Here is a 27,955-nt window from a genome sequence, read left to right as displayed (position 1 = left end):
CTCTTTTTGTTAGTCACTTTTTGTTAAATCACATAAATAGTAACTCTTCCATTTCAGAGCCTGGATTTTCCCCCTGAGGCTAATATCCATATCATGTTGAAATCAATAGAACAGGGGACAAACGTTTAGGGTTCTACATTGTGACATCATTAAAATACTCCTACTACAATGTTAAAACATTCTACATTGTGACATCATTAAAATATATTGATATCATTTAACAACTCCTTCATGTATTTTCTGATATTTGATCAGAGGTCTTTTATCAGATTATCTCTGGTCACAGCTATAAGGCTGTGTGTGTTCTCTTGTGTACTGTCAGCTCTCCAGATCGACCAAAACTCTTCCCACAATGATTACAGCTAAAAGGTTTCTCTCCTGTGTGTATTCTCTGGTGCACTGTCAGCTCTCCAGATCGACCAAAACTCTTCCCACATTGATCACAGCTATAAGGTTTCTCTCCTGTGTGTATTCTCTGGTGCACTGTCAGCTCTCCAGATCGACCAAAACTCTTCCCACACTGATCACAGCTAAAAGGTTTCTCTCCTGTGTGTGTTCTCTGGTGTAAAGTCAGAGAGCCAGACTGACTAAAACTCTTCCCACATTGATCACAGCTATAAGGTTTCTCTCCTGTGTGTATTCTCTGGTGCACTGTCAGCTCTCCAGATCGACCATAACTCTTCCCACACTGATCACAGCTAAAAGATTTCTCTCCTGTGTGTGTTCTCTGGTGTAAAGTCAGAGAGCCAGACTTACTAAAACTCTTCCCACATTGATCACAGCTATAAGGTTTCTCTCCTGTGTGTATTCTCTGGTGCACTGTCAGCTCTCCAGATCGACCATAACTCTTCCCACACTGATCACAGCTATAAGGTTTCTCTCCTGTGTGTATTCTCTGGTGTAGAGTCAGCGTGCTAGATGCAGCAAAACTCTTCCCACATTGACCACAGCTATAAGGTTTCTCTCCTGTGTGTGTTCTCTGGTGTAAAGTCAGAGAGCCAGACATACTAAAACCCTTCCCACATTGATCACAGCTATAAGGTTTCTCTCCTGTGTGTGTTCTCTGGTGTGATATCAGGCTGGTTGACTGAGTAAACCTCTTCCCACATTGACCACAGCTATAAGATTTCTCTCCTGTGTGGGTTCTCTGGTGTAAAGTCAGAGAGCCAGACTTACTAAAACTCTTCCCACATTGATCACAGCTATAAGGTTTCTCTCCTGTGTGTGTTCTCTGGTGCACTGTCAGATCTCCAGATCGACCAAAACGCTTCCCACACTGATCACAGCTATAAGGTTTCTCTCCTGTGTGCGTTCTCTGGTGTCGAGTGAGAGTGCTAGGTGCAGCAAAACTTTTCCCACATTGACCACAGCTATATGGTTTCTCTCCTGTGTGTGTTCTCTGGTGTAAAGTCAGAGAGCCAGACTTACTAAAACTCTTCCCACATTGATCACAGATATAAGATTTCTCTCCTGTGTGTGTTCTCTGGTGTAATGTCAGCTGGCCAGATTGAACAAAACTCTTCCCACATTGACCACAGCTATAAGATGTCTCTCCTGTGTGGATTCTCTGATGAATTTTAATGCCTGATGAGGTGAATCTCTTCCCACAGTCAGAGCAGCAGTGAGTTCTCTTCCCTGTGGATGTCTGCAGGTGTTTATTGAGGTGTTCTGATCTGGAGAGACTCTTCTCTGCCTCGTCAGCATCACGAGGTTGTTGAGGCTCCCCAGAGGATCCAAGATAGTGAAGTATCTCTCCTGTGTGAACAACAAAGTCAGACAGATGATTTAAAGGCCCACAACAGCAGAAATCCACTGTAAAAGGTGATGCCAACAGCGTAGCCATGATGTTATACAACAATTGACGTCTGTAATGAATGTTAAAATGATTTAACAATTGTCTTAAAATGAGCAAGAACAGTCATATTTTGTCTTGTTTTCACATTAGTAGTAACATCTAAGATTGTAGGCTAGAAATAAGTTATTCATGTTGTTGAAACTCTAAGCAGTGTGCCAGACGACTTTTGGTCTCCAATATAGGCCCCTTTCTGTGTTTGCTAAAATTGCGGCACGAGGGCGATGCACATGCAATTTGGTTGTAGAAACTCCTCCCTGCTAATGAGGAAACCGATAGTTATGGATGTAGTGTATCTGCTAATGAGGAAACCACTAGTTATGGATGTAGTATATCTGCTAATGAGGAAACCGATAGTTATGGATGTAGTATATCTGCCTGGAGCAAAAATGGTGAGCAAAGATTTTCGTTTTTCACAATGTATTCTGAATGTGAACGGTGAAAAACTCAGGGAAGTAACTTCCATTTCCAGGTTGCTTATGAGTGCATTTCACGCTACTTTGGATTATAATTGTAAAGCTCGCTTGAATGTCCTGCTTAATATAATGTTTGCTACAGTATTAAGAACCGAGTTAATGACCGTATCCATTTGGGTGTTGTCAATAAAGTTATGATTTTTTAAATGTATTTTTAATTACATTTTGTTTTTCACCTTTATTTAAGCAGGTAGGCCAGTTGAGAACAAGTTCTCATTTACAACTGCGACCTGGCCAAGATAAAGCAAAGCAGTGCGACACAAACAATACAGAGTTACACATGGAATAAACAAACGTACAGTCAATAACACAATAGAAAAATCTATATACAGTGTGTGCAAATATCTATATACAGTGTGTGCAAATGGAGTACGGAGGTAAGGCAATAAATAGGCCATAGTAGCGAAGTAATTACAATTTAACAAATGAACACTGGAGTGATAGATGTGCAGATGATGATGTGCAAGTAGAAATACTGGTGTGCAAAAGAGCAAAAAAGTAAATAAAAACATGGGGATGAGGTAGGCAGTTGGATGGACTATTTACAGATGGACTGTGTACAGCTGCAGCGATCGGTAAGCTGCTCAGATAGCTGATGCTTAAAGTTAGTGAGGAAGATATATGTCTCCAACTTCAGCGATTTTTGCAATTCGTTCAAGTCATTGGCAGCAGAGAACTGGAAAGAAATGTGTCCAAAGTAGGTGTTGGCTTTGGTGATGACCAGTGAGATATACCTCTTTGAGTGCGTGCTATGGGTGGGTGTTGCTATGGTGACCTGTGAGCTGAGTGAAGGTGGCCTAGCAAAGACCTATAGATGACCTGGAGCCAGTGGGTTTGGCGACGAATATGTAGAGAAGGCCAGCCAACGAGAGCATACAGGTCGCAGTGGTGGGTGGTATATGGGGATTTGGTGACAAAACGGATGGCACTGTGATAGACTGCATCCAGTTTGCTGAGTAGAGTGTTGGAGGCTATTTTGAAAATGACATCGCCGAAGTCAAGGATCGGCAAGAAAGTCAGTTTAACGAGGGTATGTTTGGCAGCGTGAGTGAAGGAGGCTTTGTTGCGAAATATGAAGCTGATTCTAGATTTCATTTTGGATTGGAAATGCTTAACTTCATCGGGGTAGGGGGCAGTATTTTCATGTCCGGATGAAAAGCATGCCCAGAGTAAACTGCCTGCTACTCAGGCCCAAAAGCTAGAATATGCATATAATTAGTAGATTTGGATAGAAAACACTGAAGTGTCTAAAACGGTTTGAATAATGTCTGTGAGTATAACAGAACTCATATGTCAGGCAAAACCTTAGAAAAATCCAACCAGGAAGTGTGGAAATCTGAGGTTTGTAGTTTTTCAAGTGATTGCCTATCTAACACACAATATACATCCAATATACAGTGTCTATGGGGTCATATTGCACTTCCTAAGGCTTCCACTAGATGTCAACAGTCTTTAGAATGTTGTTTCAGGCTTCTACTGTGAATGGGGAGAGAATAAGAGCTGATTGAGTCAGGTGTCTGGCCGTCAGCCATTATTTTAGTTACGCACGCAGCCATGAGCACAAGCTCAGTTCTCTTTCCTTTATGAAGACAAAGGAATTATCCGGTTGGAATATTTTTGAAGATTTATGATAAAAACATCCTAAAGATTGATTCTACACATCGTTTGACGTGTTTCTACAAACTGTAATATAACTTTTTTGACTTTTCGTCTGGACTTTAGTGCGCGCGCCTTCTGCATTTGGAATAGTGAACCTAACGCGCGAACAAAATGGAGGTATTTGGACATAAACATGAACTTTATCGAACAAAACGTACATGTATTGTGGAACTGGGATTCCTGGGAGTGCATTCCGATGAAAATCATCAAAGGTAAGTGAATATTTATAATGGTATTTCTGACTTCTGTTGACTCCACAACATGGCGGGTATCTGTATGGCTTGTTTTGGTGTCTGAGCGCTGTACTCAGATTATTGCAAAGTGTGCTTTCGCCGTAAAGCTTTTTTGAAATCTGACACAGCGGTTGCATTAAGGAGAAGTATATCTTTAATTCTATGCATAACAGTTGTATATTTTATCAACGTTTATGATGAGTATTTCTGTAAATTGATGTGCTCATTCATCGGGGGTTTTGGAGGCAAAACATTTCTGAACATTACATACCAATGTAAAATGGGGTTTTTGGATATAAATATGAACTTTATCGAGCAAAACATACATATATTGTGTAACATGAAGTCCTATGAGTGCCATCTGATGAAGATCATCAAAGGTTAGTGATTAATTTTAGCTATATTTCTGGTTTTTGTGACGCCTCTCCTTGCTTGGAAAATGGCTGTGTGGTTTTTCTTGTCTAGGTGGTGTCCTAACATAATCTTTCGCCGTAAAGTGTTTTTGAAATCGGACACTGTGGTTGGATTAATGAGAAGTGTACCTTTACAATGGTGTATAATACTTGTATGTGTGAGAAATTTGAATTATGAGATTTTTGTTGTTTTGAATTTGGCGCCCTGCTATTTCAATGGCTGTTGGCGAGGTGTGACGGTAGCGTCCCACCTACCCCAGAGAGGTTTTAACATGCCGGTACATACTGCTGTAATAACATGCAAGCAAATTGTCAGCCAAAATATCGTGTAAGGTAACTTACTTGAAAAGAAATGTCTTTATTACATTGCTTAACATGTTCTTAACATTTGTCATAATTAGTTAAAGCAATGAATTTGTATCGGCTCTCGTTGGACTTCGGCTGCATATTTTCCGCCATTTTCTTCAAATCTGAAAATGATGTGAAGCTACGTCCATTTCCTGAAGAATTGCATTATGGGCCCTAAAGTACTGCGTGTATACGTCATATTTTGGCGAATTTAGTACGACATCCGGGAACTTTTGGCATACTAACTACATCAACGACATCATAACCGCCATCGATAAGAGACATTACTGTGCAGCCGTATTCATCGACCTGGCCAAGGCTTTCGACTCTGTCAATCACCACATTCTTATTGGCAAACTCGACAGCCTTGGTTTCTCAAATGATTGCCTCGCCTGGTTTACCTACTACTTCTCTGATAGAGTTCAGTGTGTCAAATCGGAGGGCCTGTTGTCCGGGCCTCTGGCAGTCTATGGGGGTGCCACAGGGTTCAATTCTCAGGCCGACTCTCTTCTCTGTATACATCAATGATGTCGCTCTTGCTGCTGGTGAGTCTCTGATCCACCTCTACGCAGATGACACCATTCTGTATACTTCTGGCCCCTCTTTGGACACTGTGTTAACCTGTTAGGGCTAGGGGGCAGTATTTACACGGCCGGATAAAAAACGTACCCGATTTAATCTGGTTATTACTACTGCCCAGAAACTAGAATATGCATATAATTATTGGCTTTGGATAGAAAACACCCTACAGTTTCTAAAACTGTTTGAATGGTGTCTGTGAGTATAACAGAACTCATATGGCAGGCAAAAACCTGAGAAGATTCCAAACAGGAAGTACCCTCTCTGACCATTCCTTGGGCTTCTTGGCTCTGTTTAAAGAAAATTTAGGATATTTGCTGTAACGTGACACTTCCTACGGCTCCCATGGGCTCTCAGAACCCGGGAAAAAGCTGAATGATGTAATTCCAGCCGCTGGCTGAAAAACTTTAGCGCGTTTGGATGGAAGTCGATCAGAGGGCCATCAGACTGAGGCTCGTGCACGAGGGGATCCCATGCTTTTACTTTCTCTCTCTTTGAACGTAAACACGCTTTCCCTGTCGGAATATTATCGCTTTTTTACGAGAAAAATTGCATAAAAATTGATTTTAAACAGCGGTTGACATGCTTCGAAGTACGGTAATGGAATATTTAGAATTTTTTTGTCACAAAACGCGTCGGGCGCGTAACCCTTATTTACCCTTTCAGATAGTGTCTTGAACGCACGAACAAAACGCCGCTATTTGGATATAACTATGGATTATTTGGGACCAAACCAACATTTGTTATTGAAGTAGAAGTCCTGGGAGTGCATTCTGACGAAGAACAGCAAAGGTAATAACATTTTTCTTATAGTAAATCTGAGTTTGGTGAGTGCTAAACTTGCTGGGTGTCTAAATAGCTAGCCCTGTGATGCCGGGCTATCTACTTAGAATATTGCAAAATGTGCTTTCACCGAAAAGCTATTTTAAAATCGGACATATCGAGTGCATAGAGGAGTTCTGTATCTATAATTCTTAAAATAATTGTTATGCTTTTTGTGAACGTTTATCGTGAGTAATTTAGTAAATTCACCGGAAGTGTTCGGTGGGAATGCTAGTTCTGAACGTCACATGCTAATGTAAAAAGCTGTTTTTTGATATAAATATGAACTTGATTGAACAAAACATGCATGTATTGTATAACATAATGTCCTAGGGTTGTCATCTGATGAAGATCATCAAAGGTTAGTGCTGCATTTAGCTGTCTTTTGGGTTTATGTGACATTATATGCTAGCTTGAAAAATGGGTGTCTGATTATTTCTGGCTGGGTACTCTGCTGACATAATCTAATGTTTTGCTTTCGTTGTAAAGCCTTTTTGAAATCGGACAGTGTGGTTAGATTAACAAGAGTCTTGTCTTTAAAATGGTGTAAAATAGTCATATGTTTGAGAAATTGAAGTAATAGCATTTCTAAGGTATTTGAATAACGCGCCACTGGCTGTTACGTAGGTGGGACGAAATCGTCCCACTGGCCCTAGAGAAGTTAACTAACCTCCAAACGAGCTTCAATGCCATACAACTCTCCTTCCGTGGCCTCCAACTGCTCTTAAACGCAGGTAAAACTAAATGCATGCTATTCAATCGATCACTGCCCGCACCTGCTCGCCCGTCCAGCATCACTACTTTGAACGGCTCTGACTTAGAATACGTGGACAACTACAAATACCTGGGTGTCTGGTTAGACTGTAAACTCTCCTTCCAGACTCACATTAAGCATCTTCAATCCAAAATTAAATCTAGAATCGGCTTCCTATATCTCAACAAAGCATCCTTCATACCCTCGTAAAACTGACCATCCTACCGATCCTCGACTTCGGTGATGTCATCTATAAAATAGCCTCCAAATCTCTACTCAACAAACTGGATGCAGTCTATCACAGTGCCATCCGTTTTGTCACCAAAGTCCCATATACCACCCACCATTGCGACCTGTACGCTCTCGTTGGTTGGCCCTCGTTTCATACTCGTCGCCAAACCCACTGGCTACAGGTTATCTACAAGTCTCTGCTAGGTAAAGCCCCGTCTTATCTCAACTCACTGGTCACCATAGCACCACCCACTCGTAGCATGCGCTCCAGCAGGTATATCTCACTGGTCACCCCCAAAGCCAACACCTCCTTTGGTCGTCTTTCCTTACAGTTCTCTGCTGCCAATGACTGGAACGAACTGCAAAAATCTCTGAAGCTGGAGACTCATATCTCCCTCACTAGCTTTAAGCACCAGCTGTCAGAGCAGCTCACAGATCACTGCACCTGTACATAGCCCATCTGTAAACAGCCCATCTATCTACCTACCTCATCCCCATACTGTATTTATTTATCTTGCTCCTTTGCACCCCAGTATCTCTACTTGCACATTCGTCTTCTGCACATCTACCATTCCAGTGTTTAATTGCTTTATTGTAATTATTTGACCACCATGGTCTATTTATTGCCTTAACTTACCTCATTTCCACTCACTGTATATAGACCTTTTGTTTTCTTTTGTTCTACTGTATTATTGACTGTATGTTTTGTTTATTCCATGTGTTGTTGTATGTGTCGAATTGCTACGCTTTATCTTGGCCAGGTCGCAGTTGCAGTTGCAAATGAGAACTTGTTCTCAACTAGCCTACCTGGTTAACAATTTGACCCCCACAGGAAATCTTCACTGGCAGTTATAGAAAGACCCATTTACTATATAACCATTGATTCTTGAAGAATATAAATTATAAATGCCTCAAACTGTATTACCCCACCAGAAACCAAAACATAAGCTTGTATAACGCCACTGTTTGTAAACAAGCACTGTATAGCTGTGAAATCTGGTTAAAACTATCATTTTGACCTTATGGATGGCCAGTCCTTGTATTTATAGTGTAGTCAATTCAGGGGGTAGCCCTAAGCTGGACTCAGGTCCAGCGACTGTCAAGCCAACACCTTATATCAGCCTCTGGGCTGATAATTGTTTGCTATTTAAATCCTAGGTTATCCCTATAAAATAGCCACACATCTATCAACCAATCTGCAGTTGAAACAATAACAAAGCTGTCATTCCACCACTAGTTTGGTAATAAGATGATTATGGGGCTGGAGAAATGTAACTAATCTCAAATTCATAGACAGACCTGCGGATGCAAGGACTGACCATCCATGATATCAACATTATAGTTTTAACCATGTTGAGGCTATACAGTGTTGATTTACATTGTTTCTAAACATTGGAGTAAAAAAAGCTTATTTAGGGTTATGATGGGGTACAACAGTTGAACTAACTCATGAGGCATGTGTTATATTCTTCAAGAATCAATGGCTATAAATAAATAATGTAAAAAGTCTAAATATGGATGTAGCTATTGCATATTTCCCCTTTAACACCAAACATCAGTTCAACAACTGCAGAGTTTGTGCCTCTGTATTTAAGACAGTACTTACTAGTGTTAATAAGGGAACGGTTTCTCAAAACCATCTTATGGCTAAGTTCACCGTTAGAACCATTGGACGCCTTAAGATGCGTTTGGGAAACCGGGCCCAGATGTCCAGTTTCCTCCTCTTCATCTTCTTCCAATGTGACAGTCATCTCCCCCTCCTCCTCTTTCACCCCATAAACTGCATCCTCCTCTTTCTCTTCCTCCTCGTCTTTTACAGTAGCATCCTCCTCCTCTTTCACTCTGAACGGGTCTTCCTCTTCTTTCACTGAAACGTCTTTCTCCTCTTTCACTCTGAACGCGACTTCCTCTTCTTTCACTGAAACGTCTTTCTCTTCTTCTTTCACAGTTACAGCCTCACCCTCTACTTGTTTTTGTATTGAAACAGCCTCCTCTTCCTTCTCCTCTTTCACGAAAACGTTCAGCCACAGTCCCTCTTTCTCCGTCCAGCAGACCTCTTCTTTAGCAGGAGGAGAGTAGCTTAGTGAGCACATGGTCGGGGATGTTAGCTAGGCTAATGCTAACTTAACCAGCCCGCTAGCTGATCAATAACAAAAACACCGTAAATATGAAATTAAAACGGATAACTAACTAGACGACAGAAGTGGGTTTAAAACACAGTGGCTAATATACACTAAAGCATCTAAAGAGCTTTATTGGTTCGGCTATTTTGTCTAGCAAGCTACCGAGGTGGCTGAATAACTGTTGCTGCTGTTGAAAGAAGAGTTCCGTCCACTACATTATACGTCACACCAACAGCATTACCTTAAATTCCCAGACCGCCATCTGCTGACTGGAGTGGGTAACGCAGTTGAGTAAAATGTATACTTTATTTTCAGACAAGTTTGATTGTAGGAAGATTTTTTTACTCACCAGTGTAACAACACAGTGTGGTTAAAGACTTAGTAAGCTAGTTGTAGTCACGATCTGGTTCCCTATAAGGACAAACAGTTATGTTTTTGCATTATTACAAATGTATGAACTTATTTCTGGAAATCTTCTAAACTACCCACAATGCACTATTTCCCAACGTCATATGTATTATCAACTCTATGCTACCGAGTTTGTATGCCAGTGTAACGGTGTAATGAAGTTACATTTAAAACATTTATTTAACCTTTATTTAACAAGGCAAACCAGCTAAGGACAAATTCTTATTTACAATAACGGACCCGTGTCTGTAGTTTTGATCCCGGGTCTGTAGTGATGCCTCTACCACTGAGATGCAGGACCTTAGACTGCTGCTCGTGTGTTTACATTACATTCAGTGATAAAGGTATGGGATTCTGGGTAATCCACAGCAGATTTATGGAGAATTTGAAAATTGGGTGGTCCTGGGATAGAAATGTATAAAGTTGACATTACATCATAAAATCCACCTTTTACATCATAAATTAGCAATTTATGTTTTAGTAACTTCTGTTGTTGGTTTGGCCTCTCTTTATATGTTATTTGCCGAATCTCAGTTTTCCATGTGGGTTTTATGCTAAAGTTCCCTCTATCAAGTTGGTAGCAAACTGGAAAATGCATCTTCTTCAGGAGTGCTATTTATATCCTGATCATTCATCCACACTGCATCTTCTTTAGGAGTGCTATTTATATCCTGATCATTCATCCACACTGCATCTTCTTTAGGAGTGCTATTTATATCCTGTCACTACTGATCATTCATCCACACTGTGTGTCTCATCAATGCAGGTAATTTATGACATGTATAAAGTATGTGTTTTATAAACTCATGAACTCCAGCCAGTTTATCAGCCCGGTTCTGTTAGTTTAGGTGGATTATACTTCTTCACCACCAGAGGGGGACATCGAGTAATATTTCAGGTTAATTTGATATATTTTGATACTAAAATGGATGACAGTTTATTCTGATGTTGTGAATATGAGATTACACATGGAAACTATGTATTTATTTTATTATAGTAAATTAGGAATTATTAGGAATTGTTAAATCCACTATATGATCACAATAACTTTGACAGACATCTTGATAGTTTTTTGTTAGTATATTATAGGGCAGATTTATGGAGAATTGCTGTGGGAGTGCTATTTATATCCCGTCACTACTGATCATTCATCCATACTGTGTGTGTCCCATCATTTCAGCTTTGGAAATAAATGAACTATCCATCCATTGCTCCTTCCTGTGTTGACTCACTGACTTGAGAGACGGGACCAGGAAGGTCACACTAGGTTGATATCTAGCTCAAGCTTGTAAACGTTAGTCACACCTCATGCTTTTCATGAACTGTGTGGTTGTGTTATCTAGAGGGAACCCGTTAGCAAGACAAGTAGGCACGCATTTTTTTTGGTCCAAAAAGAGGACATGTCCGGGAAAAAGAGGACGTATGGTCACCCTACATAATTAGATGCTATTTTTAAACTACAATGACCATAATGCACTGCGTGCCTACTTGTCTTGTCTGTGTTTATTTTACACCTGCTATGTAAAAGAGACAGAATAATGCACGATGGTCAATGCTTTCTGGGATCCTTGGGACATCCCTACCCTAAACCCTAACCTTAACCCCCTACCTTAACCATTTTAAATGTCAACTTCAACGGGCTAGGGACGTCCCAAGGATGTATCTCTACCTGAAAATACATGATCTAAGTGATTGATAGTTGGTATTCAGCAGTCATAAAGCCTTATTTACTTTAATGAACTACTAAAATAGTGATTTTGTCAGACAGCAGCTCTACACTTTATTGACTGACTGATCCATTCATCCTTCCATCCCTCCTCAGCCTTCCTCTCCTCTGAAGACCCAGTGAGGGTGGAGCTCAGTCAGAGAGCTGTTGAGGAACTGGTTAGGAAGAACACTTCTACAGCCAGAGAGGTGAGAGGTCACACATGGTTTAGATGGTCAATATTTATGTCCCCTTAGCGGTTCATCACGTCAGCAAAAGGTAATATGTTCCATCATTGTTTATTTACATTAGTGCAAATTGTCCACTGATATTGGTGTAATTTCTCACCCCTTTTGGCTGTATGAAAGTTAATTTCCCCTCAGGCACACACATTTGTTCTTTGATATAATGAAGGTCATTTGTGTCAAATGTATTTTTCCCCACTTATTCACCCCATCTCTTTACATTGCTGATGCATATTCAGTGGCCTGACTGTGTCAAAGGCCCATCCTGGTAGATCTGAACCTAATGCAGCTTGGAGTGATCAGATGTCACATTTAGGTGCCAGGTGTAACTGAGGCCATAGATGCTCCATATCCATTACTTTGAGTGTTTTATATAATATGACTAAATGTGTTTCTGTGTTGCAGGGGCAGTCAAGAAATGGAACAGCAAGGCCACAGAACATGACATAATCAGAGCTGTGGGAGACCACCTCAAGCCCCTGGTAGAGCCGGGGGTGGTGTTTACCACTCCACCACGCCTTCAGCAGGCTGGAAAAGTGGGATTGATCTGGTTGATCCATTTGTTTGTTTCGGTTTGCAGTAGTTGAATCCTTTGACATATTGTTGAATTAAACATTTATCTTCAACAAATGCACTGGGTTGGTTGAAAAGTGATACTAAACGTACATACCAGCACTATTTTGACATAGTGGGAGATATACTGAATTATACTTTTTTCATAATAAGATGGACCAAGATACATATTGGTTTTGCAAGAGTCTGTTGATTGTCAGTCATTGGGTTAATTTCTTTTGCAATATGTTCAAATCAAGCTTTATTCATACAGCACATTTCAGACATGGATGCTTCACAGGAAAAAAATAAAACAATGAAAATAAACAGAAATATTTACCACAACAAACATAAGATTAACAACTGAAAGACGAATTAGCATTCTAAGGAAAATCCATTGATTAAAATATTAATTGGATGCAACATCCAACCCAAAATATAAGCTTGTTTTTAGGAGGGGCTCTGAAAGACACTATGGGGGTGTCCACTGGAAGTTGACTAGTAACAACAACTGGGACATAAAAGACACCCACCAAATCTGCCCAAGAAGAGGCAAACTAAAGAAAAACCCACACCAAACTTAAAGACAGGAAGCAAACCAAAAAGGTGGAGCAACTAAAGGTGTTGACTCTCCACATGTATCAAGACAACTGGAGCACTGGGCCAGACACTCTTAAATAGAACCTGGACCAGCTCAGGTGAAACACCTTCCCACTAACGAGATGGACAAGCCAGCACAGGTGTAACACATACTGACTAACGAGGTGACACCAATCAGTGCGTCCTACGTGCTAACGAGCTAGACGCGCTAACGAGCTAGACGGGCTAACGGGCTAGACGGGCTAACGTGCTAACGAGCTAAACGTGCTAACGAGCTAAACGTGCTAACGAGCTATACCTGCTACGAGCTAGACGTGCTAACGAGCTATAAATGCTAACTAACTATAAATGCTAACGCGCTATAAATGCTAACGAGCTATACCTGCTACGAGCTATACCTGCTAACGAGCTATAAATGCTAACTAACTATAAATGCTAACGAGCTATAAATGCTAACGAGCTATACCTGCTAACGAGCTAGACGTGCTAAAGTCCAACCTCAAAACATAAATGGAAAAACCAAAGCCTGTAACACCTTAAGACAACAAATATATCCTATATTTTTGTTGGAAAAGTTTGCTCACCACCAACAGAAAACAACTTCCATTTCACATTATAATCAACTACAATGCTTCACCTTCACCAATATAAACATGGTGTCTACTGGCTGTCAACAATTAAAAACAATAAAAAAAACACGTATTTCTAAATAATAATATACAATAGGATTATTTGTTTCTCCTTTTTCTTTCTATAGAATCCTAAATCCCACTAGCTTCTAGAACACTCGTCTTCCTAAAACTCACTAGATTCTAGAACTCTCCTCTTCCTAAATCCCACTAGCTTCTAGAACTCTCGTCTTCCTAAAACTCACTAGATTCTAGAACTCTCCTCTTTCTAAATCCCACTAGCTTCTAGAACTCTCGTCTCCTTGGAACGAGCCCAAACAAAACTCATCTCCAATACGGAAAAACGTGCAGTCAAAATAAATTCTGATCCATGGCAACGCACTAGCTAAACACAAATCTAATATCCATTTGGGGGGAAATCAGGTTGAACCTGCTCTTGAAACTAACACAACAAAACAAAAAACACATGGAAATGGAGATGTATTTTACCTCACTGGTTAGAGGACAACCTGTAGAAGACAGTCCGCTACATTTTGGAGTGATGCATTTAAATTTAGGGGTCCCTAAACAAAGGAACACAACACTTATTTGTCATAACTCATCGATATCATGTTGAAATCAATTGTGCCGAGAGGAGGGAGATGAGGTTGCACGTCCTGTTAAAACTAACAGCTCAAAAACCACACGGAATCTGGGAATAATGTGTACATCCCTGGTTAGAGGACAATTTGTAGAAAACAGCTCGCTACATTTTGAAGTGTTGCATTTTGATTCCAGTGGGTCACCAACGTGGTAAGTGTAACACAACTCTTTTTTTGTTAGTCACTTTTTATTAAATCTCATGAATAGTACTCTTCCATTTCAGAGCCTGGATTTTCCCCCTGAGGCTAATATCCATATCATGTTGAAATCAATAGAACAGGGGACAAAGTTTAGGGTTCTACATTGTGACATCATTAAAATACTCCTACTACAATGTTAAAACATTCTACATTGTGACATTATATCATTGATATCATGAAACAACTCATTCATGTATTTTCTGATGTTTGATCAGATGTCTTTTACCGGAGAATCTCTTGTCACACTGATCACAGCTATAAGGTTTCTCTCCTGTGTGTTCTCTGGTGTTTTGTCAGTTGGCTAGATGAAGCAAAACTCTTCCCACATTGACCACATCTATAAGGTTTCTCTCCTGTGTGTGTTCTCTGGTGTGATATCAGGCTGCATGGCTGAGTAAAACTCCTCCCACATTGACCACAGTTATAAGGTTTCTCTCCTGTGTGGATTCTCTGGTGTGCAGTCAGATTTCCAGATTGACCAAAACTCTTCCCACATTGATTACAGCTAAAAGGTCTCTCTCCTGTGTGTATTCTCCGATGAATTTTAATGCCTGATGAGTTGAATCTCTTCCCACAGTCAGAGCAGCAGTGAGTTTTCTTCCTTGTGGGTCTCTGCTGGTGTTTCTTGAGGTGTTCTGATCTGGAGAGACTCTTCTCTGCCTTTTCAGCATCACGAGGTTGTTGAGGCTCCCCAGAGGATCCACGATAGTCCCGTATCTCTCCTGTGTGAACAACAAAGTCAGACAGATGATTTAAAGGCCCACAACAGCGGTAATCCACTGTAAAAGGTGATGCCAACAGCGGAGCCATGATGTTGGACAACAATTGACGTCTGTAATGAATGTAAAAATTATTTGACAATTGTCTTAAAATGAGCAAGAATAGTCATATTTTGTCTTGTTTTCACATGAGTAGTAACATAGATGATTGTAGGCTAGAAATACGTTATTCATGTTGTTGAAACTCTAAGCAGTGTGCCAGACTACTTTTGGTCTCCAATATAGTCCCCTTTCTGTGTTTGCTAAAATTGCGGGACGAGGGCAATTTGATTGCAGAAACTCCTCCCTGCTAATGAGGAAACCGATAGTTATGGATGTACTATATCCGCCTGGAGCAAAAATGGTGAGCAAAGATTTTAGTTTTTCACAATGTATTCTGAATGTGAATGGGGGAAATTCAGGGGAGTAACCTCCATTTCCAGGTTGATGATGAGTTCATTTCACACTACTTTGGATTATAATTGTAAGGATATTTGAATGTCCTGTTTAATATAATGTTTGCTAAAGCATTAAGAATTATGTGTAATTATTTAAGAACCGCGTTAATGACAGTATCCAGTTGGGTGTTGTCAATAAAGTTAAGATTTTATTGATTTATTTAACCAGGTAGGCCAGTTGAGAACAAGTTCTCATTTACAACTGCGACCTGGCCAAAATAAAGCAAAGCAGTGCGACACAAACAACACAGAGTTACAAGTGGGATAAACAAACGTACAGTCAATAACACAACAGAAAAATCTATATACAGTGTGTGCAAATGGATTAACCTGTTGGGGATAGGGGGCAGTATTTGCACGGCCGGATAAAAAACGTACCCGATTTAATCTGGTTACTACTCCTGCCCAGAAACTAGAATATGCCTATAATTGTTTGATTTGGATAGAAAACACCCTAAAGTTTCTAAAACTGTTTGAATGGTGTCTGTGAGTATAACAGAACTCATTTGGCAGGCCAAAACCTGAGAAGATTCCAAACAGGAAGCGCTCTCTCTGACCATTTCATGGCCTTCTTGATCATCTCTAACCAAAACAGGGGATCTCTGGCATGACGTGACATTTTCTAACGCTCTCAGAAGGCGCCAGAAAGCTGAATGGTGGCTTTGCAGGCCATGGCTGAAAAACATTAGCGCATTTTGTAAGTGGTCGATCTGAGAACAATGAGACTGGAGGCACGTGCACGAGCCGACACCATGTTTACTTTCTCTCTCTTTAAACGAAAACAACGACTCCCGGTCGGAATATTATCGCTTTTTTACGAGAAAAATAGCATAAAAATTGATTTTAAACAGCGGTTGACATGCTTCGAAGTACGGTAATGGAATATTTAGAATTTTTTTGTCACGAAACGCGTCGGGCGCGTCACCCTTCTTTACCCATCGGATAGTGTCTTGAACGCACGAACAAAACGCCACTATTTGGATATAACTATGGATTATTTGGAACCAAACCAACATTTGTTATTGAAGTAGAAGTCCTGGGAGTGCATTCTGACGAAGACAGCAAAGGTAATCAAACTTTTCTAATAGTAAATCTGAGTTTGGTGAGTACCACACTTGGTGGGTGTCTAAATAGATAGCCCAGCATCACAGGCTATCTACTCAGAATATTGCAAAATGTGCTTTCACCGAAAAGCTATTTTAAAATCGGACATAGCGAGTGCATAGAGGAGTTCTGTATCTATAATTCATAAAATAATTCTTTTTTTGTGAACGTTTATCGTGAGTAATTTAGTAAATTCACCGGAAGTGTTCGGTGGGAATGCTAGTCACATGCTAGTCACTTGCTAATTTAAAAAGCTGTTTTTTGATATAAATATGAACTTGATTGAACAAAACATGCATGTATTGTATAACAATGTCCTTGGATTGTCATCTGATGAAGATCATCAAAGGTTAGTGCTGCATTTAGGGGTTGCCACAATGGCGGTGGAACATTTTAGAAAGAGAGGGTCCAGATTGTCTAGCCCAGCTGATTTTTACGGGTCCAGGTTTTGCAACTCTTTCAGAACATCAGCTATCTGAATTTGGGTGAAGGAGAAGCAGGGGAGGCTTGGGGAAGTAGCTGCGGGGGGTGGGGAGCTGTTGGCCGGGGTTGGGTTAGCCAGGAGGAAAGCATGGCCAGCCGTAGAGAAATGCTCGATTATTGTGGAGTTATCGGTGGTGACAGTGTTTCCTAGCCTCAGTGCAGTGGGCAGCTGGGAGGAGGTGCTCTTATTCTCCATGGACTTTACAGTGTCCCAAAACTTTTTGGAGTTAGAGCTACGGGATGCAAATTTCTGTTTGAAAAAGCTAGCCTTTGCTTTCCTAACTGACTGTGTATTGGTTCCTGACTTCTCTGAAAAGTTGCATATCGCAGAGACTATTCAATGTTTTTGTGCTGGTCGGGGGCAGTCAGGCCTGGAGTGAACCAAGGGCTATATCTGTTCTTAGTTCTACATTTTTTGAAAGGGGCTTGCTTATTTAAGGTGGTGAGGAAATTATAATTAAAGAAAAATCAGGCATCCTCTACTGACGGGATGAGGTCAAAATCCTTCCAGGAGACCAGGGCCAGGTCGATTAGAAAGGCCTGCTTACAGAAGTGTTTTAGGGAGCGTTTGACAGTGATGAGGGTTGGTCGTTTGACCGTGGACCCATAACGGATGCAGTCAACGATCGCTGAGATCCTGATTGAAATCAGCAGAGGTGTATTTGGAGGGCAAGTTGGTCAGGATAATATCTATGAGGGTGCCCATGTTTATGGATTTAGGGTTGTACCTGATGGGTTCCTTGATAATTTGTGTGAGATTGAGGGCATCTAGCTTGGATTTTAGGACGGCTGGGGTGTTAAGCATATCCCAGTTTAGGTCACCTAATAGAACCAACTCTGAAGATGGATAGGGGGCAATCAATTCACATATGGTGTCCAGGGCACACCTGGGAGCTGAGGGGGGTCTATAACAGGCGGCAACAGTGAGAGACTTATTTCTGGAGAGATTCATTTTTAAAATTAGAAGCTCGAACTGTTTGGGCATGGACCTGGGAAGTATGACAGAACTTTGCAGGCCATCTCTGCAGTAGATTGCAACTCCTCTCTTTTGACAGTTCTATCTTGACTGAAAATGTTGTGGTTGGGGATGGAAATTTCAGAATTGTTGGTTGCCTTCCTAAGCCAGGATTCAGACACGGCCAGGACATCACACAGGGCCTGGGTTAACCTCTACATCACCCAAGGAACAGAGGAGTAGGATGAGGGTACGGCTAAAGGCTATCAGAACTGGTCTTCTAGTGCGTTGGGAACAGAGAATAAAAGGAGCAGATTTCTGGGCGTGGTAGGATAGATTCAAGGCATAATGTACAGACAGGGGTATGGTAGGGTGCGGGTACAGTGGAGGTAAACCTAGGTGTTGAGTGACGATGAGAGAGGTTTCTCCTCTGGAGGCACCAGTTATGCTAGGTGAGGTCACCGCATGTGTGGGAGTTGGGACAAAAGAGCTCTCTGAGCCATGTTGAGTAGGACTAGGGGCTCTGCAGTAAAATAAAACAAGGATAACTACCCTAAACAACAGTATACAAGGCATATTGACATTAGAGAGACATAAAGCGAGGCATAAAGCAATCACAGGTGTTGATTGGGAGAGCTAGCTAAGACAACAACGGGTAAGACAACAGTTAATCAGCTAAGATAATAACTGGTAAAATGTCGATGAATGGGCAGAGAGGGTCAGTTAACTACATACGGGGCCTGAGTTCGAGGCTGTGGCCGACAGATAAACAAAACAAACAAAATGGAGTACCGTGATTAATGAACAGTCCAGCAGGCATCAGCTATGTAGCCAAGTGATCATAGGGTTCAGTGAACAGCAATATATGAAACAGGGAAACCATTAGGAAGTCGTTACTACGCTAGCCGGGAGATGCGCCTGGCTTGAGGCTAACTGGTGCTAGCTTCGGGACAAGGGCATTAGCCACTATAGCCACTCCGGTGCAAAGGTCCAGAGCTTACGGCAGGAATCCGGTGATGTAGTGGCTTCTAGTCGTCTTAGTGAAGAATCTGGGAGGCATCAGCTGTGTAGCTGAGTGATCATAGGGTCCACTGAGCAGGCCGGGAGATGCGCCTGGCTCAAGGCTAGCTTCGGGGCTGGGCCACTCGGTGGCAGCTAGGTAGCTGCGATTATCCGGTGTAATGGTCCAGAGCTTACGGCAGGAATATGGTGATGTAGTGGAGAAAAACAGTCCAATATGCTCAGGGTTGATATCGTGCTGTGCAGACTGGCAGGTATTATCCAGGCTAAAAGCGGCTGGTGTCTGAGCTAAAAAGATAAAGACCGCTAGCAGTGGCTAACAATGACTAAATAGCTAGTAGCTAATTAGCTGGTTAGCTTCTGATGGCTAGCTTCTGATGGAGGGTTCTAGCTATAAGGTCTAAAAAAATAGCAGATCCGTATTACATTGGGTGAGGTGTGTTGCCGGAAGGTATATTTAATTGAAAAATTGAAAAAAAGATTGAAATATATTGCAATATATACAAAAAAAACATAACATTTTCAATAAACACGTCTTACTGCTACGCCATCTTGGATAACAAGATGACTCTCAGTTAAAAACCATAGGATTTAGCAAACTCTGAAATTATTTAGTATATCTGTGACAACGAAAACTGTTTCCCCAGTGTAACATAAGGAGCCACTAAATGATACATAGTTCGACTGCATTTCAGAATACAAAAAAACTGGCCAACAGCAAGATCCCGTATTTAAGTTGAAGTTCATCACATGACAAGGGTAACGTTATAACTATAACTACTGTTCCCTGAAGGAGGGAAACTAGGTACAACATACTATTAAATCCACATGTTATGACTATAACTACTGTTCCCTGAAGGAGGGAAACTAGGTACAACATACTATTAAATCCACACGTTATGACTATAACTACTGTTCCCTGAAGGAGGGAAACTAGGTACAACATACTATTAAATCCACACGTTATGACTATAACTACTGTTCCCTGAAGGAGGGAAACTAGGTACAACATACAATCAATTCCACGCCTCGCTGGAAGCCCCGCCTTCCACAGGTGATGAGAGTGAGGCTCGGATTTATTCCTTAAATTTAATACCGCTCTTCACCGACCCAGGAAAGGGCGGGACCAAACAGGTGTTGTACCTCGTTTCCCTCCTTCAGGGAAGTGTAATTATAATAAAAGTTACACTCCCTTTCAGTCAGTCAACATCGGTACAACATACTATGGGGAAATACAATCATTCCCCAACTGACCCAAACGGATACTAAATGAAACGGCCCCTGGCAGACCACCCAGACCTGACCCCGCAAGATGCTTCAGTTGTCAATTTATTAATTGTCTTTTGTTTGAAACACTCCTGTCAATGTTGAGTAAGGACGCACACCTGGTTACACATATAGAAGTAGGACTAGTCTACCTGGCCTGTGTGCAAATGTAGGCCTATAAATGTGCCCATTTGGTGATGTCAGATAGTATTTCTGATTGTCTTAATGCACCACCACTAATGAGTTGTGGAGCTTCTGAAAGTCATTTTTTCTTCACCTCAAACAGCAAGTAAACAAAGTCTTCCTAAAATCAATTGCAAATGACAATAGTTCCTCAAAGTATTTTTGTAAAATATTTCCACTTGGCACGAAAGGGAAAAACTGTAATGCTCTGATCCAGTGGAAATGTCATAAAAGACCTGATTACTTCTTATCCCTTTAACAAATAGCCTACAGCTGCGTCTGTCCTGAACTCACTGGAGCAGGAAACTGAGGGCCCAGAATATTTTATAGTGTTTCAAGTTCGTTATAGACAGGCCATGTGATTTAGAGGATATTTATTAGCAATGGCTTATTTGTTGGCTTTATGTAGGGAATTTACACATAGTTGGCAATAACAAGAAAAGTTCCTTTTAGATTTGTATAATTTTCATTTAGATTTAGATAGAATGTAGATTAATCATAGACAATGATTTTGAGATACTATTATAAATTAAATGAAACTGTTCCAGTAAAATGTGAATATGAAAATAATAACTGGCACACAGATCGGTAGAAATGGTCAGATAAATTTGCACTCCAAACGTAGGTTGCTGACTGCTTGTGTAGCCTATTACCAGCAACGTCAGAATTTATGAAGGCCAGCAGGAGGAGGTGGTTCAGGAAGGTTTTATTCTCTTCTGGTTGGGCAATATTGATGTAATGGCATGAAAATAAATTAGCTGAATATTATACAATGACTTATCAACAGCTCTAACAATTTGACCCCCACAGGAAATCTACACTGGCAATTCTAGAATATACTATATAGCCTAGAAACCTGGTTAAACTATCATTATGACATCATGGATGAATTCTAGAATATACTATATAGCCTAGAAACCTGGTTAAACTATCATTATGACATCATGGATGAATTCTAGAATATACTATATATCCTAGAAACCTGGTTAAACTATCATTATAACATCATGGATGAATTCTAGAATATACTATATAGCCTAGAAACCTGGTTAAACTATCATTATGACATCATGGATGAATTCTAGAATATACTATATATCCTAGAAACCTGGTTAAACTATCATTATGACATCATGGATGAATTCTAGAATATACTATATAGCCTAGAAACCTGGTTAAACTATCATTATGACATCATGGATGAATTCTAGAATATACTATATAGCCTAGAAACCTGGTTAAACTATTATTATGACATCATGGATGGCCAGTCTTTGTATTCATAGTGCAGTGAATTCAGGGGGAGGCCCTGAGCTGAACTCAAACCTGGGTCCAGTGACTGTCAAGACAACACCTTATAACTGTTACGCCAAGATGTCTGAACTTCTTGAAGAGGTCGCTAGGTGTTGGGTTACGGTTGCTACAATAGCATTCTCTATGAATTTGAGAGTGGTTACACTTCTTCCCCCATCCATCAACTGTTTACCAAACCAAGCCTCTGGGCAGCCATTTTGTTGCTTTTTAAAAAACCCACACAACCCAGCAATCTGCAGTTCAAACAACAACAAATCTGTCATTCCACCACTGTTTTGGTAATAAGATGATTATGGGGTTGGAGAAATGTAACTACTCTCAAATTCATAGACTGACCTATGGATGCAAGGACTGACCATCCATGATATCAACATTATAGTTTTAACCATGTTGAGGCTATACAGTGTTGATTTACATTGTTTCTAAACATTGGAGTAAAAAAAAGCTTATTTGGGGTTCTGATGGGGTACAACAGTTGAACTAAGCTCATGAGGCATGTGTTATATTCTTCAAGAATCAATGGCTATAAATAACTAATATAAAAGTCACAATATGGATGTAGCAATTGCAGATTTCCCCTTTAACACCAAACATCAGTTCAACAACTGCAGAGTTTGTGCCTCTGTATTTAAGACAGTACTTACTAGTGTTAATCAGGGAACGGTTTCTCAAAACCATCTTATGGCTAAGTTCATCGTTAGAACCATTGGACGCCTTAAGATGCGTTTGGGAAACCGGGACCAGATATCCTGATTCTTCCTCTTCTTCCTTCTTCGATGTGACAGTCATCTCCCCCTCCTCCTCTTTCACTCCAAAAACTGCATCCTCCTCCTCCTTCACTCTGAACGGGTCTTCCTCTTCTTTTACTGTAACATCCTCCTCCTCCTTCACTCTGAACACTTCCTCTTCTTTCACTGTAATGTCTTTCTCTTCTTCTTTCACGGTAACAGCCTCACCCTCTACTTTGTTTTGTATTGAAACAGCCTCCTCTTCCTCCTCCTCTTTGACGAGAGTTTCTTTCTCCGTCCAGCAGACCTCCTCTTCTTTAGCAGGAGGAGAGTAGCTTAGTGAACGCATGGTCGGAGATGTTAGCTAGCTAGGCTAATGCTAACTTAACCAGCCCGCTAGCTGACCAATAACAAAAACACCGTAAATATGAAATTAAAACGGATAACTAACTAGACGACAGAAGTGGGTTTAAAACACAGTGGCTAATATACACTAAAGCATCTAAAGAGCTTTATTGTTCGGCTATTTTGTCTAGCAAGCTACCGAGGAGGCTTAATAACTGTTACTGCTGTTGAAAGAAGCGTTCCGTCCACTACATTATACGTCACACCAACAGCATTACCTTAAATTCCCACACCGCCATCTGCTGACTGGAGTGGGTAACGCAGTTGAGTAAAATGTTTATTTTATTGTCAGACAAGTTAAAGTGTAGGAAGCATAAGTTTTTACTCACCAGTGTAACAACACAGTGTGGTTAAAGACCTAGTAAGCTAGTTGTAGTCACGATCTGGTTACCTATAAGTACAAACAGCTATGTTTTTGCATTATTACAAATTGATTAACTTATTTCGGGAATTCTTCTAAACTACCCACAATGCACTATTTCCCAACGTCATATGTATTATCAACTCTATGCTACCGAGTTTGTATGCCAGTGTAACGGTGTAATGAAGTTACATTTAAAAAAAATGTATTTAACCTTTATTTAAACAGGCAAGCCAGCTAAGGACAAATTCTTATTTACAATGACGGCCAAACCCCTGCCAAACCCTAACCCAGACGATGCTGGGCCACTGTGCGCTGCCCTATGGGACTCCCAATCCGGCCTGTTATGATACAGCCTAGTTTTGAACCAGGGTCTGTAGTGACACCTCTAGCACTGAGATGCAGTACCTTAAATCGCTGTTCGTGTGTTTGCATTACAGTCAGTGATAAAGGATGTGATTCTGGGTAACCCAATGTGATTCTGGGTAACCCACAGGAGATTTTTGGAGAAATTGGAAATTGAGTGGTCCTGGGATAGAAATGTATAAAGTTGACATTACATCATAAAATCCACCTTTTACATCATAAATTAGCAATTTATGTTTTAGTAACTTCTGTTGTTGGTTTGGCCTCTCTTTATATGTTATTTGCCGAATCTCAGTTTTCCATGTGGGTTTTATGCTGAAGTTCCCTCTTTCAAGTTGGTAGCAAACTGGAAAATGCATCATCTATAGGAGTGCTATTTATATCCTGATCATTCATCCACACTGCATCTTCTTTAGGAGTGCTATTTATATCCTGATCATTCATCCAGACTGCATCTTCTTTAGGAGTGCTATTTATATCCTGATCATTCATCCACACTGCATCTTCTTTAGGAGTGCTATTTATATCCTGTCACTACTGATCATTCATCCACACTGCATCTTCTTTAGGAGTGCTATTTATATCCTGATCATTCATCCACACTGCATCTTCTTTAGGAGTGCTATTTATATCCTGATCATTCATCCACACTGCATCTTCTTTAGGAGTGCTATTTATATCCTGATCATTCATCCACACTGCATCTTCTTTAGGAGTGCTATTTATATCCTGATCATTCATCCACACTGCATCTTCTTTAGGAGTGCTATTTATATCCTGATCATTCATCCACACTGCATCTTCTATAGGAGTGCTATTTATATCCTGTCACTACTGATCATTCATCCACACTGCATCTTCTTTAGGAGTGCTATTTATATCCTGATCATTCATCCACACTGCATCTTCTTTAGGAGTGCTATTTATATCCTGTCACTACTGATCATTCATCCACACTGCATCTTCTATAGGAGTGCTATTTATATCCCGTTAACTACTGATCATTCATCCACACTGCATCTTCTTTAGGAGTGCTATTTATATCCTGATCATTCATCCACACTGCATCTTCTTTAGGAGTGCTATTAATATCCTGATCATTCATCCACACTGCATCTTCTTTAGGAGTGCTATTTATATCCTGTTAACTACTGATCATTCATCCACACTGCATCTTCTTTAGGAGTGCTATTTATATCCTGATCATTCATCCACACTGCATCTTCTATAGGAGTGCTATTTATATCCTGATCATTCATCCACACTGCATCTTCTTTAGGAGTGCTATTTATATCCTGATCATTCATCCACACTGCATCTTCTTTAGGAGTGCTATTTATATCCTGATCATTCATCCTCACTGCATCTTCTTTAGGAGTACTATTTATATCCTGATCATTCATCCACACTGCATCTTCTTTAGGAGTGCTATTTATATCCTGATCATTCATCCACACTGCATCTTCTTTAGGAGTACTATTTATATCCTGATCATTCATCCACACTGCATCTTCTTTAGGAGTGCTATTTATATCCTGATCATTCATCCACACTGCATCTTCTTTAGGAGTGCTATTTATATCCTGATCATTCATCCTCACTGCATCTTCTTTAGGAGTGCTATTTATATCCTGATCATTCATCCACACTGCATCTTCTTTAGGAGTGCTATTTATATCCTGATCATTCATCCACACTGCATCTTCTTTAGGAGTGCTATTTATATCCTGATCATTCATCCACACTGCATCTTCTTTAGTTATGCTATTTATATCCTGATCATTCATCCTCACTGCATCTTCTTTAGGAGTGCTATTTATATCCTGATCATTCATCCTCACTGCATCTTCTATAGGAGTGCTATTTATATCCTGTCACTACTGATCATTCATCCACACTGCATCTTCTTTAGGAGTGCTATTTATATCCTGTTGACTACTGATCATTCATCCACACTGCATCTTCTTTAGGAGTGCTATTAATATCCTGTTGACTACTGATCATTCATCCACACTGCATCTTCTTTAGGAGTGCTATTTATATCCTGTCGACTACTGATCATTCATCCACACTGTGTGTCTCATCAATGCAGGTAATTTATGACATGTATAAAGTATGTGTTTTATAAACTCATGAACACCAGCCAGTTTATCAGCCCGGTTCTGTTAGTTTAGGTGGATTATACTTCTTCACCACCAGAGGGGTACGTTGAGTAATATTTCAGGTTAATTTGATATATTTTGATACTAAAATGGATGATAGTTTATTCTGATGTTGTGAATATGAGATTACACATGGAAACTATGTATTTATTTTATTATAGTAAATTAGGAATTATTAGGAATTGTTAAATCCACTATATGATCATAATAACTTTGACAGACATCTTGATAGTTTTTTGATAGTATATTATAGGGCATATTTATGGAGAATTGCTATGGGAGTGCTATTTATATCCCGTCACTACTGATCATTCATCCATACTGTGTGTGTCCCATCATTGCAGCTTTGGAAATAAATGAACTGTCCATCCATTGCTCCTTCCTGTGTTGACTCACTGACTTGAGGGACGGGAACAGGAAGGTCACACTAGGTTGATATCTAGCTCAAGCTTGCAAACGTTAACCACACCTTTCCATGTACTGTGTGATTGGGTTATCTAGAGGGAAGCCGTTAGCACGGTAGGCTCTGGTGCCTTCTTGCTGTGGGCTCAAATCGACAGAGGAAATCAACCTGCTTGCTACTTTTTGTTTTGACAACTTTTCATTAGGGATGTTATGTTTGATACCGGAGCTACGAGGCATGCGTCCAAATCGCTAAGCAGTAAACTTCAAAGCAGTGTACCGATGCCTGTATCACTTTATCAGCAGCACGTCATCAATGGCGTCTGAAGCTTCATTTCATCAAACAACCACCTGATTGGTTTGGTATTGGGCTTGTTCGACACTGCAGGCGACTGCAGACTGACTGATCTACAAATCACTATACATCATAAATAACTATTCATTATTATTTATAAATCAGTCAGCCAGTCCATTTACCCACAATTCAGCATGGATTTCATGCTCTCGAACACGGCCAGTGGTTTAGTAGATGACATAAAGGCTACGGTGTGGGACATCATCTATAATAATGACATAAAGGCTATGCTGCTACGGTGTGGGATACCATCTATAATAATGACATAAAGGCTATGCTGCTACGGTGTGGGATACCATCTATAATAATGACATAAAGGCTATGCTGCTACGGTGTGGGATGTCATCTATAATAATGACATAAAGGTTATGCTGCTACGGTGTGGGATGTCATCTATAATAATGACATAAAGGCTATGCTGCTTCGGTGTGGGACGTCATCTATAATAATGACATAAAGGCTATGCTGCTACGGTGTGGGACATCATCTATAATAATGACATAAAGGCTATGCTGCTACGGTGTGGGACGTCATCTATAATAATGACATAAAGGCTATGCTGCTACGGTGTGGGATGTCATCTATAATAATGACATAAAGGCTATGCTGCTACGGTGTGGGATGTCATCTATAATAATGACATAAAGGCTATGCTGCTACGGTGTGGGATGTCATCTATAATAATGACATAAAGGCTATGCTGCTACGGTGTGTCATCTATAATAATGACATAAAGGCTATGCTGCTACGGTGTGTCATCTATAATAATGACATAAAGGCTATGCTGCTACGGTGTGTCATCTATAATAATGACATAAAGGCTGTGCTGCTACGGTGTGGGATGTCATCTATAATAATGACATAAAGGCTATGCTGCTACGGTGTGGGATGTCATCTATAATAATGACATAAAGGCTATGCTGCTACGGTGTGGGATGTCATCTATAATAATGACATAAAGGCTATGCTGCTACGGTGTGGGATGTCATCTATAATAATGACATAAAGGCTATGCTGCTACGGTGTGGGATACCATCTATAATAATGACATAAAGGCTATGCTGCTACGGTGTGGGATACCATCTATAATAATGACATAAAGGCTATGCTGCTACGGTGTGGGATACCATCTATAATAATGACATAAAGGCTATGCTGCTACGG

The 27,955-nt window shown here is 40.4% G+C and overlaps 1 protein-coding gene across 1 annotated transcript; it reads right to left on the bottom strand.

Moving 5' to 3' along the window:
• Positions 1–103: 103 nt before the first annotated feature.
• On the bottom strand, positions 104–26,676 carry LOC145866908 (uncharacterized). The gene is made up of 2 exons (XM_082970980.1): positions 26,661–26,676; positions 104–1,755 (listed from the first exon to the last, which is right to left on the bottom strand). Exons 1-2 carry the CDS (start codon positions 26,674–26,676, stop codon positions 287–289), a joined length of 1,485 nt encoding a protein of 494 aa, XP_082827106.1. The 3' UTR covers positions 104–286.
• Between the last annotated feature and the right edge of the window lie 1,279 nt (positions 26,677–27,955).

Source organism: Salmo salar, unplaced genomic scaffold (genome assembly GCF_965601325.2).
Source record: "Salmo salar unplaced genomic scaffold, fSalSal1 ptg000136l, whole genome shotgun sequence".
Lineage (NCBI taxonomy): Eukaryota > Metazoa > Chordata > Actinopteri > Salmoniformes > Salmonidae > Salmo > Salmo salar.
This window is presented reverse-complemented; position numbering and strand designations above follow the sequence as displayed.